At 36.2% G+C, this 21468-nt stretch overlaps 1 protein-coding gene across 1 annotated transcript in view; it reads left to right on the forward strand.

Annotated features, from left to right (window-relative positions):
- Positions 1-21468, forward strand: part of nell2.L (neural EGFL like 2 L homeolog) — a 127787-nt gene that overhangs the window by 33660 nt on the left and 72659 nt on the right. Inside the window, 6 exon segments of the mRNA NM_001086890.1 lie at positions 2663-2836; positions 2927-3023; positions 6048-6120; positions 6229-6311; positions 10653-10781; positions 13654-13756. Coding sequence (NP_001080359.1) covers positions 2663-2836; positions 2927-3023; positions 6048-6120; positions 6229-6311; positions 10653-10781; positions 13654-13756 — 659 coding nt within the window.

Raw genomic sequence — 21468 nt, forward strand, 5'->3', positions numbered from 1 at the left:
CTAATTTGAGTATATAATGATGTACGTTGTGCATCAAACTGTAATGAAGGAATTAATTTCCCACTTATGTGAATGTACATGTGTATATATATATATATATATATATATATATATATATATATATATATATATATAATTCAGATTTTTAGAAAATCATAATTTTGAAAATAAATGTAAATGAGAAAGTGTCAAGATATATATATATATTTATATGGTATTTCAGGATTATGTATTTAAAATGTGTATCTATTTAGATTAGGGTTGCACCTAATCCAGGATTCGGCTCAGGATTCAGCCAGGATTCCGCCTTTTTCAGCAGGATTCGGATTCAGCCAAATCCGATTCCTAATTTGCATATGCAAATTAGGGGCAGGGGGGAAATTGCCTGACTTTTTGTCACAAAACAAGGAAGTCAAAAATGTTTTCTCCTTCCCACCCTTGGGGGCAGATTTATCAAGGGTCGAATTTCAAAGACCATCGAATTGGCCAAGTTTTGTTTTTGCATTTTTTGACCATTTTCGGTCGAAGTAAAATCGTTCGATCGATCGTAGAAATCGTTCAAATCGAACGATTCAAACGATTTAAAAACTATTTAAAAATGTGACTTTTTAAAACTTAGCCAAATTTTGGCTCTAGGTTCTAGGAGGTCCCCATAGGCTAACATAGCACTTCGGCAGGTTTAAAGGTTTAAGTTTTAAAGTCGAAGTTTTTTAAAGCGACAGTACTTCGATTTTCGAATGGTCGAATATTGAAGTATTTTCAATTCGAATTGAAGTTGAATTTGGCCTATTCGATGGTCGAAGTACCCAAAAAATACTTCGAAATGTAAAGTTTTTTAATTCAAAAATTCACTTCGACCCTTAGTAAATGTGCCCCCCAATTTGCATATGCCGAATCTTTCACAAATGATTAGGGAGTTCTGGCGAATTCAAAATAGTGGCTTTGGTGCATTCCTAATTTAGATACAGGAGTCAAAGAGTTTCATTAATGTACAATGGCCACAGGCTGAATGCAGTTGTACATATCATGGTACTCTAACATGTATTCTAATATCTTAAAGGGATACTGTCATGGGGGAAAAATTTTTTTTTCAAAATCGATCAGTTAAAAGTGCTGCTCCAGCAGAATCCTGCACTGAAATCGTTTTTTCAAAAGAGATTTTTTATATTTAATTTTGAAATCTGACATGGGGCTAGACATATTGTAAGTTTCCCAGCTGCCCCAAGTCATGTGACATGTGCTATGCTAAACTTCAGTCAAAATTTACTGCTGTACTGCAAGTTGAAGTGATATTACCCTCCTCCCCCCAGCAGCCTAACAGAACAGAACAATGGGAAGGTAACCAGATTGTAGCTCCCTAACACAAGATAACAGCTGCCTGGTAGATCTAAGAACAATACTCAACACTCACTCAAAAACACTGAATAGTAAAAATCCAGGTCCCACTGCAACTCATTCAGTTACATGAAGTAGGAGAAACAACAGCCAGCCAGAAAGTAGTTCCATCCTAAAGTGCTGGCTCTTTCTGAAAGCACATGACCAGGCAAAATGACCTGAGATGGCTGCATACACACCAATATTATAACTAAAAAAATACACTTGCTGGTCCACGAATTCAATTTTATATTGTAGAGTGAATTATTTGCAGTGTAAAAAGTAATTTAGAAATAAAAACAGGGCCCGAACTAGGGGTAGGCAGAAGAGGCATGTGCCTAGGGCGCAAAGTTAGAGGGGCGCCAGGCATGGTATCTCATCTGCCGGATTCCCCCTAGTTCGGACCTTCGTGCCCCTTCCTGTGGCAGCAATTCCAGCCGCTCGCACTCCTCCATGCATGCGTGCACACCTATGCATCTCCATCGCGTGCTGGTCCGTGCATGTGCGCACGCTTGTTCGTTTGCACGCTTGCGGAGGGGGCAACTTAGTCGGCTGGGTTGTCTAGGGCGCCCAGCCAACTCGGCCTGGCACTGAATAAAATTCGACATCATAAAAATCACGACAGATTACCTTTAATGGTTTAAAGAACGTAGGTCCATATTCAATTTGATGAAAAAAGTTTAGCTCCTAATTCAATTCTTGATTTTCCCATAATGCTATATGCAATTCAATGAGAAAAACATCTCACTGTTAATCACATGAAAACTCTATTGAAGTCTATAGAAAAAACTGGAATTTAATTAGAATCGTTTTTCCCCTCTTCTCCTCAAGTTGAATCTCACCCATAAGTTTTCACATGAGAAGCCATAAAATAAAACGTTCTCATGTAACTGAATCTGGCCTATTAAGTCGGCAACCTGCACTGTTGCAATTGTTTCAGCTGTTTGCTGAAGTCATACCGCAAACCCCCCTGGATAACCCTTGGAGTTTTCATTTTAGTGAGTCATTTGTACGCTATAGATAGTTAATTACTAGACAAAATATTTATTAGCCTTGTCATGTGTCTGAGCCACCCATGACTGTGTTTGGTCTGTCTGTCTTTGTTTTTCTTTGTCTCTTTTCTATTTTTTCATCTTGTTTATGTATTTAAAAAAATAATACAAATCTACCTGTTAAAATTCTTACATTCTTTCCATTTATTACATTTGCCTTCATCAGCTGAGCTTCTCTTACTGAAGACTTTCCTGAGATGCCTAGCTATTTTTTTTTGTATTTTGTTTCTTTGCAGATATTTGGAGCTGGAAAGCAGTGGGCATAGAAATGAAGTCAGATTACATTACCGCTCAGGAAGCCACCGGTCCCAAACGGAAGTTTTCCCTTACATTTTGGCAGATGATAAATGGCATCGATTTTCAATAGCAATCAGTGCATCACATCTGGTTTTGCACATTGACTGTAACAAGTAAGTACACAATATTCTTTTTTGATTGGATAAAAACATTTATATTTGCATAATGAATAAAGTCACTAATGTTTCTACTGTGGCCAACAGGATCTATGAAAGAATTGTGGAAAAAACCTTTATGGATGTACCACCAGGGACAGCTTTATGGGTGGGACAAAGGAATAATGTGCATGGCTATTTTAAGGTAATACTTTTTTTTATTTCATTACTTACAGTATGTGCAAAAGACATTTGATGAATATATCTATTGTAGGCTTGTGGGATACTTCTTTGGGGAATTGCTCAGCCTCCTTGCTTTCCTCAGTGACTGGTAGCACCCCCTGCCCCTCTGGGAGTTCTTTACACAGACAGGTAGCCTTCCTGCTCTGTGCCCAGCTTTTGAGAGAGCTTCCTAACAATTAGAATTAAATACTTTTCCACAGGACAGCCTTCCTGTTGAAAGTGATCTCCAATACGTGAGCTGGACTACTGGATCGGAGTACCTGGCTTGCGTCCAGCATCGCAGATCTGGCCACCAAAGTTTTTAAAAAGAGAAACCCATCTCTGTTTATTAACACCCTTCCTGGTGCCTACATCTCCTACTGGGAAGAAATCAAAGAAAAACACACATTTTTACCCATTTCCTTGGTCATTCTACCACACTATGTATGGGGAGATTACGAAAAAAAAAAATCTGTGATAATGCGCAGTGTAACTATGGGCATCAGCTAATTAGTATATTGGTAGAGGCAACTTATGCTGATACATTTGGCCACTGGCACTCCACCAATGATACAGGAGCGCTGGTGCACCATGACGTGTAGATGAATGTCACGATCGTTGATCTCTAGACTTTTCAGTCTCATGATTTTTTGAGTCTGTTAACCCTCCACCCACCACCTATGACGTTTCCGTTTTTAATTGGTGTTTTTTAAGGCCACAGTCCTGCACTGCATATACTCTTAAATTGCAGTGAGTTTGTCCGTATACTCTTTTAATTGTGGTTTGCTGTGTGGGCATGGCCCAGTGGGTTCTCTTGTTTGCTGTTTTAAGTTGAAGTATTAAAGGTTAAGTTTTATGTGTAACTTCCTTAGTCTAACCGTGTTGGCCCAAGAGGGGCTTGCCTGAACTGGTTGGCAAGAAGGTGGAAGGTAGGGGGGACCCACTGTCACGTCCCTATCTTTCCATACTTCATTTTTCTTTTGTTTAGTATCTATAGTTTAATCTAACCTGCAGGCAATTGACTTTCTCTGTACACTTTGGCAGCTCCAATCTCCACGTTTTTTTTTTGTTTTTTTTAATGCACAGTGTATGTAATAAAATTTCTTCATGAAAAAGTTTTTACATTTGCTCCAAACGTTAACTCCACTTTCAAGCAGATGTTAAAGGTTTGCAATGCGCCATTAAGATTCACAATGCAATAAAAGCCTAATGAAGAATATTACATTTTCTTTGCAAATTTTATTACATTAATCTCTATATGTGTGTGTGTATACAATGCTTACAGCTGTCAATATGGATAGCTTTATTAAATAATACCTTAAAAACGCAGCTCTACAAAAAAATGAGCCTTTGAAATAAAAAGAAGTTTTACAGTTTGCCAGGTCTTAAAAATGTATTAAATTGAAGGTTTTCATGTACTAACAAAGTATTTAACTAAAGGACCGAAAAAATTTAATGTTTTACTAGTGTTAGTTTGGTTTAATTGACATGGTGTCAAACATGTAATGGATGCTCATCTGGAAGAAGATTGTGTGCCAACTAGGAACATGGCCGTGGGCATCCCTGTCGCCTCACAGGCATCCTTACAATATTATGTACAAATGTGGAATGAACAATTGAAATACCGTATATTGTACAGGCTTCATTGAAGGATCTGGCTTGCATAGCTCCAGATGATATATTAGATGAAATCTACCTCGAAATGCTACATATTTATATATTTCCTTGACTTTGTTTAGCTTGAGTAGACCAGTATAATTTGAAGTAGGACTCACTGGCTCAGTTCCTGAAGAGAAAAGGGAAAGGAAGAGTAGAATCAAGCTAATTGTAGATTATGAGATAAAAGGAAAGCTAAAATGACATGTATAATGCTTTAAACAAGAAAAAAGTTAATTCTGCTTTTCCCATTCGACATGGTTATCCAACTGAAATAATACATTTGTATTATGAAATTGTGAGTCTTTAAAAAATATATTCATAAGAAAGCGTTCTCTATTGCACAGCATCAAAAATAGCATAATGTTGTCATATAATTCTCCCCTTAATACATCTGTTAATTTTTTAAATATGTCATTAACATTTTGTCTTGTACTAGAGATTTCACATATTTATGCATTTTAAAAGCTCAGAGGTTTGGTTGTTCTGCCTAATCCAGAGCTTTTATTTCATTTCATACTCACACTAGCATAGACTAGTGTATACCTGGGGCATCAAATATTCATTTTCAAACTCATTTTTAGAAAATTAAAACTGATAGACCCAGGGGGACACATTTAATAAAGGCTGAATTTTAGTGGTATTAGAACTTTTTGAAACTACGATTAAACTAATTTTTGTAAAATCATGAAAGTTATTAAAAGATCGGATTATAAGCGAAAATAGAGGTTGAGTAATCCAAAAAAAGAAAGGAAGGGCAGCTTCCATTGACTTCTACATGAACTTGACAGATTTTTTTTGGCGTACTTTTGTAGTTGTGGATTTTACGGTTTGGGCATAAATTAAATCATCTAATTAGGTACTATGAGAAATATAGCATTGTTTGCACTAAAAAGCCTTAATCTGAGAAACAAACATTCTTAAAACGGCCCGTTAGAATGAAATGTATGTTGTCCAGCTCCTCAGAGTTCTGATTTTGGGCACATTCCATTATTTTTCTGTGTACCAGGCTGCACCAAAGTCACCCCCTTATACTTGCTTAAAACTTGCTTCTCAACAGAACTTTAAGATTAAAGCAGCCCAGTCTGGTATACAACGAACAACATACAAATCTGATTGCTCCTGATTCTTTCTCACCATTTTGCACTGTGCATTATATTCTTTAGATACTGTATATTTAATTTGTTAACATTGTTAAGAAAGGCAAGCATTGCCTTTTGGATAAACCTTGATTGGACTTTTTATAACCTAGCTGGAAACAAATTGATAAAGAAAATATTGAACATGGTATTACTCAGGAGTTTAGCTAACAATGTAGCAAAGTGCTCATACATCTTGTTCTTGTCCATAGGGTATAATGCAAGATCTTCAAATCGTTGTCATGCCACAAGGGTTTATCTCTCAGTGCCCTGATCTTAACCGCAGTAAGTATCTAATTTTCTCTTTTCATTACCAAAAACTGATTTAAACTCTCGTTAATTTTGTTATAACAAATTGCCCTTTTCCCTCCTTCCCACATATTAATATTTCAGCATGCCCTACATGTAATGACTTCCATGGGCTTGTGCAGAAAATTATGGAGCTGCAAGACATATTAGCCAAGACTTCTGCAAAGGTATTGTTTCATTTTACTTAGCAATACCTGAGTTCAAATTCAAATACTGCAAAACCAGAGACAGCTCCTACTGGAGGCAAATGCCAAGAGACTCATTTATTTGCATTAAGCTTGATCAGCAGTACTGGAAATAAATATTTATTATGGCTTCTCTGAATAGTGCATCATGGATGCATGAATGTTAATATAAGGAATACTATAGAAGTACATTGCTTAAGTGTATCATATTTGTAAGTATCTTATATATTTGATTTCTGGATGGAGATTATTAAATCCCTGTTGACTTTGCAGTTTTTTCCCAGTCCTTTTTAAACATAAATAAAAAAATTGTTTAGTTAGAAAACTTCAGGTACCCATCCTGTGTGTCTTCAGTGGAAAACGTAGCACCTTCCACTAATGCTGGGGAAAGTAAGGCGTTAATACTGTGCCCTCTATCAGAAGGATGCTTGACATGTACCATTATGTATAAATTCATTAGTGCAGTAGCAAATAGTTATTAAGATGCATACAGGTCTCAGATTGCCAATGCTGCAGAACTGACAACATTTCTCACAGCTTGAGTGAATGGCTTTCATGATCCCTCATTTCGCTTAATTTTTCTTGTCCTGAGATTAGAGGTATTATATTACTGTTGTGAATGATTATTCCAGGCAGCTCAGTTTTACATGAAAATTGCAGCAGATACAGAAAAGGAACAAGATCCACATCTTATATATAGTGGTGTGTAATTTGTGCACAAAATTCACATTGAACCTAATAAATAGAAACCCTTTGGCTTTAAGTACACTGCCAAGTATCTTTGCTAAAATCGTCAGCATGTCCTGGGCACTAGTTGTATGTAGCTAAAGCAGAGGAGGACAGGTTTTTAAATCCAGAAGCAACTGATAATTATAGCTGAGCAAGTGATCCCTTCACACAGGGACACAGGATTGCAAATATACAGAGCATGGTAAATCATATTGCTCAGTCTAGTGGAAAGGTTCATTTGAGTAGTTCAGTATTTTAAAATACATTATTTAATAGTTTTTAGATCTGTCTGCAGGAAATGTTACTTAGTTTCTGCACAGAGCAATTATACTATCTGTCTTTATATATAATGCTGTGTGTATATATATATATATATATATTCATAAAAAAAGTGAACAAAGTTTATTCAGTCTTCATATCGACGCGTTTCGGTCCACATCAGTCATTATATATATATATATATATATATATATATATATATATATATATATATATATACTGTAAATATATATTATATATATATATATATATATATATATATATATATATATATATATATATATATATATATATATATATAGATATATATTCTGTATCTGGAAACCTGTTATCCAGAAAGCTCAGAATTATGGGAAGGCCATATTTCACAGACTCCATTTTAGTCAAACAATTCTATTAAATTATTATTCTCTGTAATAAAAAAACAGTACTATGTACTTGATCCCAACTATATACTATATCTACAGTACTATACTATAGTACTAACTATATATACATAATCCTTATTGGAGGAAAAACAAACCTGTTAGGTTTGTTTAATGTTTAAATTATTTTTAGTAGGCTTTAGGTATGTAGATCTCTTACCTGGAGCATTCTGGATATCCGAGCATATATATATATGTTTTTGTCCTGAGAAAGGAAACGTTGGAATTTCTTTTGTTTGTTTATTAAAATCACAACACAGTGTGTGTGTGTGTGTGTGTATATGATACATGTACATTTATACATATACCCATTATTGCACAACGATACAGAAAACCATCTAACCCTGGTACTAAGTGCTGTTGAAAATGCCATATAATACCAACATGTTAATTAGATTTAATCCTAAATAAATCAAACCATTTAAGCTGATACAAAAAATACACATAATTTTCTTGTAGCAACATAAATGAAACACAAAAAAATGTGAAGCAACTTTGTATGAAGTATAAAATATAGTCTTGGTGCAGAAAGGAAAGAACTCATACATATTCATGCTCTTGCAGCTGAATAACAAATGATTAAATAAAACAGAACTGAAGTAGGATACCTGATTTTTAATGCTGACTTCAGCAGAAAGATGATTAGAAATGGTGAGATCCATTGCTGTTGCAGGTCCTACGGATAGATTTCTGAAACCATTAAATTACTCATGCCTAAAGTCCCTGTCGCATCCCCAGCATATTTGTAAATTACACCTCTGTTTAAATACAGCCAGTCAAAACACATTTCACCGCTCATCAATTTACTGTACTGTATGTGCACATCAATTTTTAGCACGGTGTACATTAGCTGTTAGTAAGATATTTTATAGTGTCCTGCCAAAGCAAATGGTTGTGCAAGAATAAAATTGAGATGTTTTGTGGGTGCACAAAAATTAAATTGCAAAAAGGCATTAAAATGTGTACTACAACAAAAAAAAGCCATGAGTACAAAAATAGTGAAAGCAGATCCTGTGGGTGCTGGGAGTCCTGGAAGCAAACAATGCCCTTATTTGCCTCCAACGGGTCAACATTAAAAGAGATGCTAGATTAGAGTGGTGTTTTTTTTAAAGGTATCCCCATGGGACCCCAGTTTCTTATTCCTTTTTGGCATTCCATACACACGAGGGGACCTATCATTACAATTTTAAATTGAATAGGCCTAGCTCACAGAAGAACATTTTAAAGAGAATCCAGTTCATTCATGTGAAGGGTTTCCATTCCTTTTATTCTCCATGAAGGGGATCTCCACCCAGGGGCGATCCTGGCCCCTCCAGTTGCTGCCGCCCTCCCTCCCCAGTGCGCTTACCTTTTTGTGCCTGAGGGGGTCCAGGGGGATCCACGAGGGCGGCAGAGAGGGCCAGTACGCTAGCGCAGAGAGCCTAACTGAGCTATCTGCACTAGAAGAGCCGAATTACCAGTTCGAAAACCGGAAATTCGGCTCTTAAAGTATTGAAATACTATTTTCAATAAGACCTTAAAAAAACATTGATTATATTCATGTCTAATGTAAAGTTGCTTAAAAATGTTTTGAGGGATGAAGTCGTTTAAACCCAGACACTTAGGGGTAAATTTACTTATGGTCGAATATCGAGGTTTAGTTAACCCTTCGATATTCGATCGTCAAAGTTAAATCCTTCGACTTCGAATATCGAAGTCGAAGGATTTACCACAATTTGTTCGATAGAATGATTAAATCCTTCTAATCGTTCGGGACGATTTTTCTTCGACCCAAAAAAGATTGCAAAGCCTATGGGGACCTTCCCCATAGGCTAACATTGACTTTGGTAGTTTTTAGGTGGCGAACTAGGAATCGAAGTTTTTTTTTAAAGAGACAGTACTTCGACTATCGAATGGTCGAATATTCAAACAATTTTTAGTTCGAATCGTTTGATTCAATGTCGTAGTCGAAGGTCGAAGTGGCCCATTCGATGATCGAAGATGGTTTCTTCTATTCCTTCACTCGAGCTAAGTAAATGGGCCCCCTAGGGACAGATTTATCAAGGGTCGAATCTGAAAATTCCCATCAACTCAAAATTTGAAAAAAAAACGACCAATCGAAATTTTTTTAAAACAGGTGAATAGGATCGAGCTGCAAATTTGAATTGAATTGAAATCGAATTCAATCTAATTTTATTTCGAGTTTTTTCACACCAAAAAAAAACAACTAATTTCAAAGTCCACCAAATTACTCCTAATTGACTAAAACAGAAATTTGGCAGGTTTTAGATGGTGAATAGTCGAATTCTAATTCTTAAAGAGACAATACATGATAAATTTCAAAATTCGAATTTCGAGTTCTTTTTAAAATCGAATTTGCACTATTCCTTAGCGAATTACACTAAAATAAAATCGAAATTCCAATTTGAAAATTGACCCTTGAAAAATGTTCCCTGTAATTATTTGCATTACATTCAGGCACACATAATAGGAGCTGCTATGTATATTGCTACCAATGTGGGGCCTTCTGTACAAATATAATAGGAACTTACTTGTTTTTGATTAGTACAAATGTTTCCACTCAAATATAAGAACTCAGTATGCAAAGGAGGGGTCCTATGCCCACAATAAAGGAATGTTCTGTCAGTTTAAGTGGAACGCGTTCCTAAAGTATAAGTAGGGCACACTTTGTCACATCATACCCTAATCCCAGAACATTAAAGACTTATTTTTGTACCAAACTGTACAAAATGTGTGTACTGTATTTGATTTAGACAAATCATGTGGTGCATTGTTCCATCAAATGTGCTATCCCTTTACCCGGTAATTCTTGGATCTCACGGAAGCTGGAAAGTATTGTGTCATAACCTTTTTTCCTCTCCTCTTCCCAATGTGTCAAATATGTTTTCAGCTGTCAAGAGCTGAGCAGAGGATGAATAGGTTGGATCAATGCTATTGTGAGAGGTCCTGCACAGTAAAGGGCAACATCTACAGAGAGTTGGAATCTTGGATGGATGGATGCAAAAAATGTACATGCACGGTATGACAATCTGTCGAAAAAATATATTTTTTCTTTCAAATCATGGATTTCCAAACAAAGAGTTAAACTGTAATTCAGCTGTTTCTGGCAACCACATTTCAACAGGAGATGAAGGGCCACAGTATACAAATTTACCCCTATTGTTTTCATAACCAGTTGTAAACGGTACCCAATAAAATGTGACACAATATTTAATCCTTACGTTTGTTAATGCTGCAGAAATGTAGGAAGCATAAAATCCTCCCTCTGGCAACAAAAGATATATTTATATTTTATATCTGGCATGAATAATTTAGGAATGGTGCTGCTGGAAATATCTGAATGTCTGAGTAAAGAAATAAAAGTTGGTATCCTTTCTCTACATCCTGGTGTACTGTAATATTATTAACTGTTGCAGTTTTGATATAATTGGTTTTATATCCCTGAAATATTTCTACTCAGTTTAGGAAACAAAGCCAGAGATGGTTATTCCTAAATTAACAGACCGGCAAAGCCCCAGTGTGTGGTCAGTGTTAGTGTGAGACAGCTTGACAATACAAGGAAGCTGCACCTCATTATATACTGTAGTTTCCAAAAGCCGATGTCTGAAACTATTTGATTATTTGGTCAGTTACCTAAATCAGTTAAATCAATATATAGCCCACGGGGTAGTTTATAATATGATCACTGCTGTACCCATGGGCAACAATAATGCAGTACATTCACGTAAGCACCTTCTAAACCATCTAAATCTTTTCCTTTATTTACACTCCTACAATAGCGAAAGCAAATATCACCTACAGCTGTATTATGGGTCCTTTCCAGATAAAATATACAGTCAGATTCTACCTGGAATCTCTGTCATAATTACAGTATTTGCCAAGTGCCAACACATATGCTCAATGTATTCACCTCAGTTGCAGTGATATTGTTTACTTCGAATTTCTCATAATAGCTTCAAATATCTGTGACACTGTGCCGGAGAAACAAATAACAGATACTGCAAGAGGAAGGAGACAGACAATATGATTGTATTCATCCTTTGACTGTAACAAATGTTTATAATTTCATTTGTTACAGACTGGAAAAGCCAATTTAAGTAACAAATGTCATTGCAACTTACAGTTTGTGCCTTAACGTCTCAGTCTGTACATTGTGCATTAACCTCATCCATCTGCATTTTTCAGTTCTACTAGTCGGCTGCTAGGTATTTTTTGAATCCAATAATATTTGCTTGAAATGTAAAATAAATTTACTAACCCACAGGACTCACAAATAATGCATTAAAAAGTGTTTAATATAACCTTAACTCAAGCAGCACCTGTTACTAGATGGGGTAGAGAATGCAAGGTAATTGCTTAAATCTACTGCAGCCAGTCTTTTCCAACTGTGTAATGGTTCTCTGCCCACAGTAAATTAAGGGGATATTATAAGAATGCACAAGCATGTATTGTTCGGACACATCATTAAGATTTAGTGTAAAATTTCTTTGCATGTTAATTCTAACTATTATATGGAGGCAGGGAGCACTGACAATTGCAGTGCCCAGTGTAGGAATCGAGTAAGATATTCCATCAACTTTCAGAGCTGCAGAGGCTTGTTAAAAGAAATGGAAAATACTAAGACCTAAAAAAGCATTAGGCTAGAGCTTATGACGCTGAAGCATAGAACTGAATTAGCAGCATAGAAACAGACACTCTCTGATAGTTAAGATCCATGGGCCATTTCCACCTGAAGTTACATATAGCATGAGGATTCTTCCAGCCAACCCATTAGTGATACCACTGATCAGGCACAGAGTGTGTCGTTTAGCACTTATGGCACTTATAACTTTTTTCAGGATTTATTTGTCCTTTAAAAAACACTGTATTCAGAAAACTATGGTTTCTCGCAGCATAAGCTGTTTCTAAGAGTGTTTTAGCATAGTAACCATATTTTGTGTAAGAAGTCTATATCCTAAGTCAAATGTGGTACTTTGTCTTTTCCAAAAACAAAGCACGCCAACAAAATGCTGCATAAATGCCTTAAATTGATTGACAGGGGCAGCGTCAATCTGATGGGCCACTCCCAACAACACCAAGCTCCTCCCCTTCCTTAAAATAACAAACCAACCACATGTGTTATCTTGGGTAAAAAGGCTGCAGTTTATTAATTACAACACATAAATTACGACCAACATAAACCAACAACAGTTAAATGCAGGGCAATGTACAATGACATTTACATAATATTTAACTATTAACTTTCGTAACATCTGATAGCCTAACCAGTTATGCCCTACACTTGATGCCACTATCCCCGGCTCACCCCCAGGAGAGCCCCTCCCACATTATGCTAATACCTCCCCCATACAATGCTACCCCCTTCTGTTGCAGAGGGCAGGAGGGAGCTGTTTAAAGTAAAACAGAACACTCCCTTCTTTTTATTCCTTTTTTAAAACCTTGTGTTTCCACCCATCCCCAAAGCAATCCAGGAACTACAACACCCATAACCCTTCAAACCCTCTTCTAGTTCCCACTTTCCTAGCACTGTCATGGCCCTGTCATTCCCAGTTCCTGACTCCCCACAGGCATTCTAGTGCTAACCTTAGGTTTATGGCATTACTATTACAGTATGAAAATATGTATTTAACCTTAAAAGCATATATCATGTAATATCTTACTTCATCTACCTTTTTTTTATCACAATCTGTCTTGCATTTAGATGGCTAAGTAATAAGCAATACAATACTTGAGACAAATGCAAAATGAATTTTCTTTAATACAACAAAATAAATCTTAAAATGAAAGTTATAGCGGTTGTGAGCCAATTGCAGTTAGTATTATTATGTAAATAAGTGTATTGTGTAGTTGATCAAACATATTTACATATAGACTTTATTTTTATTTTACAGAATGGAACTGCTCAGTGCGAAACCCTTACCTGCTCTGCGCCCAATTGTTTGAGTGGTTTTTCTCCTGCATATGTTCCTGGCAAATGCTGCAAAGAATGTCAGAGTGAGTTCCTCTATATATTTTTTTAATATAATTTAATTGCTTGCAGTTTGCTTGAAAATAGTGGGATATGTTGTCAGCATCAACAAGACAGGTTTAGACTCCAGTATTACCTGATGCTGGCTTTATTTTATATTGTGGTACTGTGAATTTTAGTGCAGTTGTTACACACATGCTTTATTTCTATTGTCGGGCCCTGGGAAGGATTATATTGCTATTATAGCTGAGATGGGTAATCCATGAATTGAAGGTTACAAGTATACAGCACATGGTCTGTGTGTGGTTGTATGCATACAATACTATTAATGTGCTTTTTCTGCATTTATATCATGCCAAATCATATGCTATTTGATGCCACTGAATTGTAAAGTTGTGTAGGTGCCTATCAGACAGCAGTTTGGGTTTGACTGGTCCACTTAAGCATATAACATGAAAATAACACTGGGGAGCAGGTAAGTGCTCCTTGTGTGTAGTTTATTTAGCACTACATATTTTGCACTTCATGGGTCCTTCCTCTGGTAAACACAAATCACTATATCTTTTACAGAAAATGCATAATTTTCTTCCATTTACCCAGTGCAATTGCAGTCTCAAATGGAAGTTGATATAACGCAATTGTGCTGAAAATTTGTGGGGTGAAGTAATTTCCTTGCTGTCAAAATGACATGTAAGCATGTTTCTTAGATTGTGGTAGCTCCTCAGTTTCAATAGGCACAATTGAGCATGTGTTAGCAAAGAAGGTGGGACAGATGCACCATGGAAGTGCAGGGACAGTCTTTGGTAACCTTTGAAAGAGCCCTTTATGTGTCTTTAGTTAAATTATATAAATTTACAGTATTTTTAAAACAGCAGTGTATTTCAGAAAGATGAAAATCAACAGAATGAGAGACAGATGGCGACATTTAAAGGAGAGGAAAAAATATAATTGCGGGTGGGTGCTAAAATGTTAGATGCCTCCCAGTGATTGTAATTACTTATCCTCGTCCAGTCCTTCTTCTCACTGAAAGCAGCATTGGTCCGGGGTAGTAATGTAGGAGCCCCATACCACTATATTCTTCTTTTACCAGGATCGTCTTAATGGCCCAGCCACAATGCATATGTGCAGTAGAGTGAAAAGCCAAATTTAGAGGATGAAAATCTGGCTTTTCACTATGCTACACATGCACATTTGATCCAGCATGAAGAACCAAGAAGTGAAAGAAGATGTGGTGATCCTGTAGTAGTAGAATAAGCAGTACAAAAATGAGCTGCTCCCAGCAACCATCCATATATTGAAGAGGCTGCACAGTCCTCAGGCTTTCCCAAAACTTCAAACAAAATCCTTGATGTTTGGACAGCAGCACATACTCCAATTAATGTAAAATATGGTTTCTATTGTCTCCATATTAAAATCAGGCAAGAGGATCAAGACCTTGATCATCTTGCCTGTTTTCAATGTGGAGCCAATAAATACTATATTTTTACATTAATTGGAATATGTGCTGCTGTCCAAACATCAAGCAGTACTCTTGCAGTAATACCCCTGATCAGAGCACTTTTTAGTGAACAGGAGCACCAGCCTAAGGTCTCCGGAAAGTAATTATAATCACTGGGGGTGTCTAACATTTGGAACCCCCCCTGGAATTATAAGTAGCACAAATGAAATATTAAGACCAGTGGTATAAGTCACTAGAATTGTAGGAGAGGGCTATTCTTGAAATGAGCAAGAGCAATAAAGGCAATTCTAGGAGTGCCTCACAATGATATAAGTTTAGGAAGGATCTAATCAATATTTGTGTCACTTAAATTAAATCCAGTTGCCTAAAGAATGGTATTCTGGGGGTACTTGTGCTCATTTTCCAGTATTTTGAAGACGTGTACAGTGCTGAACCTGATCCAAGGAGAAACCTAGCTAATGTTCCTTGAACTACTTCCACTTTTCAAACAATATGTTGATAGAAGAGACATTAACCTTCCTTCCTACTGATTTATTTATTCCACAAATGTAGCACCAAAATAAATACTTCTCAGGGTTAGGGTGCATTTTCCGTTCATTTAGTAACTACAGTAGTACTGTAGTACATTTGTTAATTATCAATAGCACTGATTTTATGTCATATTTGGTAGCACACCTTTTTCCAAACCTATTCCTTTTCATGTAAGTCATTTAATAAAGGCTGCTCCTCTAACTAAATTGTTCAAATAAGCATTCAAATTAAGATACACAGGCAGTCAAAAATTCCCTGCTTAGAAGCAATGGAAATAAATTATTTAGGCTGCTGGTATTTTTAGCCTTTTGCAAAAATGAATTAGGTAGTGCCTGCTGCTTTGGAAAAAAGGGTTTGCTTTGAAAGATAAAGCTATAGAAATAGCATTAATGGTTAGTAATTGTGTACCAAAGTATAATTAGAGCTGTAGAAAACACGTGAGTACAGTTGAAGAAGGTTAGTTATGAAAGTATGTGGTTTTTAGTTTTTTACTTGGTGGCAACTCATTTTACAGTTATTATAATTACGTAGTGTATAGATAACCTTTCTATGTTGCAGTTATTCCATTTTTTTCTCTGAAGGTTTATCTGTATACTATAGAAAGCATTCATCTTGTTGCTATGGAGTTAAAAAGAAAAGCAGTGCAGCGTGGAGAAAACAGATATTGCTAACACCACCCCCACAAAGCTATAGACATGAAACCATTCACTATCTCAAGGTGCCATGCTTTTTCATACATATCAAAAGAGGTCAAAGCAAAAACAAGTTTATGTGTCTCTCCATCTGCTTGATATTAAATGCTAGCTGATCAAGTGCCTCTGTTTATGTAGTCAGTGGATTTCCTAGAATTTGGTTCCCAGCTGTTGCTGGTCTACAACATTTATCCTGTATCATATTTTGCAGCATGCTGGGAGTTTGAGTCCAGCAGCACCTAGAGATCCCAAAGTTAAATTGCAGCCTTTTTGAGCTATAAAGACACACTGGGCCACTTCATAGTGCTTTCTATTTTCTGTAGTTTTCATAAATTAAGACATCTGGGTTATATGCATCATAGAAATTAAGATGATTTAAGGGAAGGATGGGAAGTGAGAGCAAATCCCCCAACATTATCAAGGGTAAGACTCCAGATGATAAAGTAGACTAATACATCACCCATAGCCTACCACTGAGGTGGCAGTTCATTCCCCAGACAGAGTATATCTGGTGCCAAAGTCCTTATACCTGTCACCCTTCCAAGGCACAAGGTGCATTCCAAGGACACTGGAAATTGTGAAATGGAAAGTACAACTGTACACATTGTTCTGCTGTAGATCTGCAGAGAAATTTTACATTGTATAATGCTATTTGTCATCTCAATGTCTTCACTTCACAGTAAATATGGTGATATATTAAATAATTAAAGATTAATGGAAGATTCTGACTTCCAACTGAGTTCTATACTCAGTAATAAAAGGACAAGAGCTTTGATCATGCTGTTACCAACAATACACACTGTTTTATATAACCATGTGACTATACTACAGTCACATCAGCAATAATGCTACTTAATAAAAACCAATAATGGCAATTACAGTTTAAATATCCCCTATAATAAAGGGTTTAAAATAAGACTTAGACCTCAAAATAACCTCGTCTGGATGGGGATTCTTTTTCATGATACCTAATGATGTGCATTACAGGTATGGGATTTGTTATTCGGAAACCCATTATCCAGAAGGCTCTGAATTTTATAGAAAGGCCATCTCCCATAGGCTCCATTTTATTTAAATAATTCAAATTTTTAGAAATGCTTTCCTTTTTCTCTGTAATAATAAAACATGCCTTGTACTTGATCCAAACTAATATAATTAATCCTAAATGGAGTCAAAACAAGCCTATTGAGTTTATTTAATGTTAATGTTATTTTCTGTTAAGGTATGAAGATCCAAATTACAGACATATCCATTATCTGTAAAACCCCTGGTCCCCTAGCATTCTGGATAACAGATTTCTATACTGTATACAATGCAGTAATTATCCCTGAAATAATTAAATAAGCCACCGGACAGTTATTTCAGATTTAATGGGATGATTGGAAATCTAAGTTATAGAAAGAGCTAACTGAGCTTATGCTAATGGACCAGTTGGACCTGGGGTTCTGGAGAAAACAGCCTTGATATGTACACACAAAATATGTCAGATAAGTGGAGGGTCAAAAGATATATTTTAACACTCTAAAACTAAAACTCATTATTTTTTAGTTGAGAGTGTCAGTATTACTTTATTTCCGTTCAGTGCTATATTTTCTGAAGGAAATGACCATTTTCATTACTCAGGTTTATTCTTGCAATGAATTACATATGCATTTACCATTTTATAGTCATGGAAATGGAGTCATTTTACCAAAGCAAAAATAAATATGTACCGGAATAAATGCTCATCATGAAAAACAATATTCATTTACCATCGAGATGTCTTATGAAGATTTAATACTGATTCATGGAATGGAATATTATTTCATCTTAATGATTGGAATAATAAGCATTAATTGCAAAGCAATTGGGTTGAAATTTAAGCTCTTCTTGGCTCTGTAAATATGAACAATATCATTTTTAAAACTCTCATTTATAAATCATGACATACCAATTGATTGATCTATATTGAACTTTATTCTTAAAAACCATGCACAAAAATGGAATATTAGGTCCCTAATTAGCATGCACTGGCTTGTGGAGGAGGACATACTGGGGTACATTTATCAATGCTGGGCAAATTTGCCCATGGGCTGTTACCTATAGCAACAAATCAGATTGCTGCATTCATTGTTCTTCTTGCAGCTGGCTTTAAAAAGCTAATCACTGATTGGTTGCTATAGGTAACAGCCCAAGGGCAAATTTGCCCAGTGTTGATAAATGAACCCCACTGACTTTGGTACATTCTATTACATTATTTTTTTAGAGGAAGTCTTATGATATGAGACAATATAAGTCTGAACAGCATATAGCAAACTTTTTACATTGCATAATACACTGAAAAATGACCCAGTAACCCAGTAACTATGTCATGCCGATGCAATCATTGAGTTCAATATTACCAGAACTGGACCTTCATGCCCAAAACTTTTCATGCAAAAACCATTGGAACAGGTAATTTTGGGTCTTAGGTAGGGATTTCCCTTCTGACCAGTGATTGTTTTCCCCCTGCAAATGTGGATTTTGTATGATCTGTTTTATAAATGTGCCCCTTACTGTCAGATTTGCACTCACAAGAAGCCATGAGTACAATGCCAGACATTGCCTACTGCTTAGTATCACTTTTTGCTTATATCATAGTAAATCCACCCTTGCGTAAAAATTACAATGATTGTATGAGGTCATTACTCATACAAGCTTTACAGTAGTAGATAGAATGGGCATTCAGCACTTTCTTTTGCCATCACAGCACTCCAAATTAATAACTCCGTGCACAAAACTGCAAAAGTACAAATCATTTGATGTTGGTAAAGTGAAGGGCAGTGAGCTCTTCACTCAGAGGAAAGTCTGAAGATGATTTAGATTTTAAAGCAAGGTTAGACAAACACAGTGATCTACATTTTTACAGAACAGTAATCGCACAGGCTCCTTCCTTAGATGTAATTTGGGAAGGAACAGTCCATGCCTTCCTGGCATTGCACAGAAAAATGGTATTGCACAGCCTGTGAAAAAGAAAATAAAAGGTAGTTAGTGCTGCATAAGGGCAATTATGAACTTGTATTTGTAAACAAGCTTTTTTTCAGTACAGAACTCATTATATCGCTATAAATCTCACTTTTAGGAGATGTCAGATTAGATTGTCTCCCCCACATCTCACCTTATAAGAATGCCTTACTGGACAGTAATAAGTGTACTGGCTTGAAGCAAGACTGGGGGAATTGCATATTCTATGGCCAGTTTTATGCATATTATAGTTCAGCAGTGCAAGACAGACTTTTACACTACATCGGTGTACTATATGGGATATAACATTGTTGTATTTCTTTTTTAAATAATGCCTATTTAACACACTCACACACTACACTTTCAATGCATTTCTAAACAACATTTTTTCCAGTTTCAGTTTGTGGCTAGATTGTTGCTTCCCTTGAGAACCTAATGTGTTTCCAAATAGGTTTCTATGTAAGAAATGACTGTAACTGAGAAATGAAAATAACATACAGCTGATTATTCTCCTACCTCTGTTTTCTCCTGATGGAGAAGTAAAGCCAATTGCCTTCAACACTGAAGTACCTGTGCCAAGCAATAGCTGCATATTGGAGTGCAAGAACCCCATAAGTACATATCTGTCAGTATCAATTCAGCTGAATTATTTAAATGCGTTAAATATATATATATATATATATATATATATATATATATATATATATATATATATATATGTATATATATATATATATATATATATATGTATATATATATATATATATATACAGTCTTTTTTCAATTTCCGCCATTGCTACACAGCAGTTTCTTTTAATATGAACTATAGTAGTGTTTCTGAAGCAAACACATCAGTTTTACCAGTGTAGCGCAACAGTACATAATAATCTTTTCATTACTTTAAAATACTTTCATTTTTTGGTTTAACTGTTCCTTTAAGCAGATAATTAAAATTGTTAAAACTGATTTGATTTTTCTCTGTTATAACTGTAGCTTGTACATTATCCCAACTAAGATGTAATTAACCCATATTGGAGGCAAAACAATACTGTTGGGTTTATTTAATGTTTAAATTATTTTTTTAAGCAGACTTAAGGTATGGAGATACACAGGAAAAGACCCCTTATCTGGAAAACCTCAGGTCCCTGTATTTTGCAGGTTGCAGATAAGATTTGCATATATGAGTGAGGGTCGATGGCTCTCTAGGTGGCAAGTTGTAACATATGCTCTACCTTGGATAACTCTGCTGTTAATAGTGGTGTCACTTCAGACGAGTAGCTGTTTTGCAGTAAAACATAAGTAAGACATCTTTTTATAGACAAAAAATTGGAGTAAAAGAACAAGATTCTACTTGACCCTCATTAAAACTGAAGTTGACAAGCAGGGCTGGCCTCAGAGTCTAACAAACACTTCTCTAACTGATAATAGATCCGCCATAAAGAGAAGCCAGACACTCTGGGGCAAATTCACTAAGATGCGAAGTTGCGCCAGGCGCAACTTCGCCGCACTTCGCCAGGCGTAGTTTCGCCAGCGCTCCGCAAATTCACTAAAATCCGAAGTTGTGCACAGGGTTAGCGCAAGGTTGCGAAGTTGCGCTAGCGTTGATTCGCTATGTAAAGCGAAGTTACGCTACCGAAGGCTAATTTGCATACGGCGCGAAATTCAAATTTCAATGGAGGAATATGTATCAGCACTACAAATGCCTAGAAAACCTTCAAATCAGCAAATAAAAATTTTATTTTGCCCTACACATGTGCCCACTGTTTAGGTAAGTTGCCATGAGTCAGGAAATGTAGGGGGGAAGGAGGGGAGCCCCAAAAAATTTTTCGATCTTTTTCAGCCTATCACCCATCATGTAGAAAACACGCCAGCGTTTTTTGGGACTTATAAAAAAATTTGACTTTTTTTGAAACAATCCCTATCTACTCTATTGCGCTTCGCCAGGTCTGAGGTGGCGAAGGAAGTCTAGCGTAAAAGGTAGCGTTCAGTACACTGCGCAAGTTAGTGAATTTGTGTAGTTACGTCGCTAGCGAAAATTCGCCTGGCATAAGGGTGCGAAGTAACACTAGCGAAA

The sequence above is a fragment of the Xenopus laevis genome, chromosome 3L (genome assembly GCF_017654675.1).
Source record: "Xenopus laevis strain J_2021 chromosome 3L, Xenopus_laevis_v10.1, whole genome shotgun sequence".
Classification (NCBI taxonomy): domain Eukaryota; kingdom Metazoa; phylum Chordata; class Amphibia; order Anura; family Pipidae; genus Xenopus; species Xenopus laevis.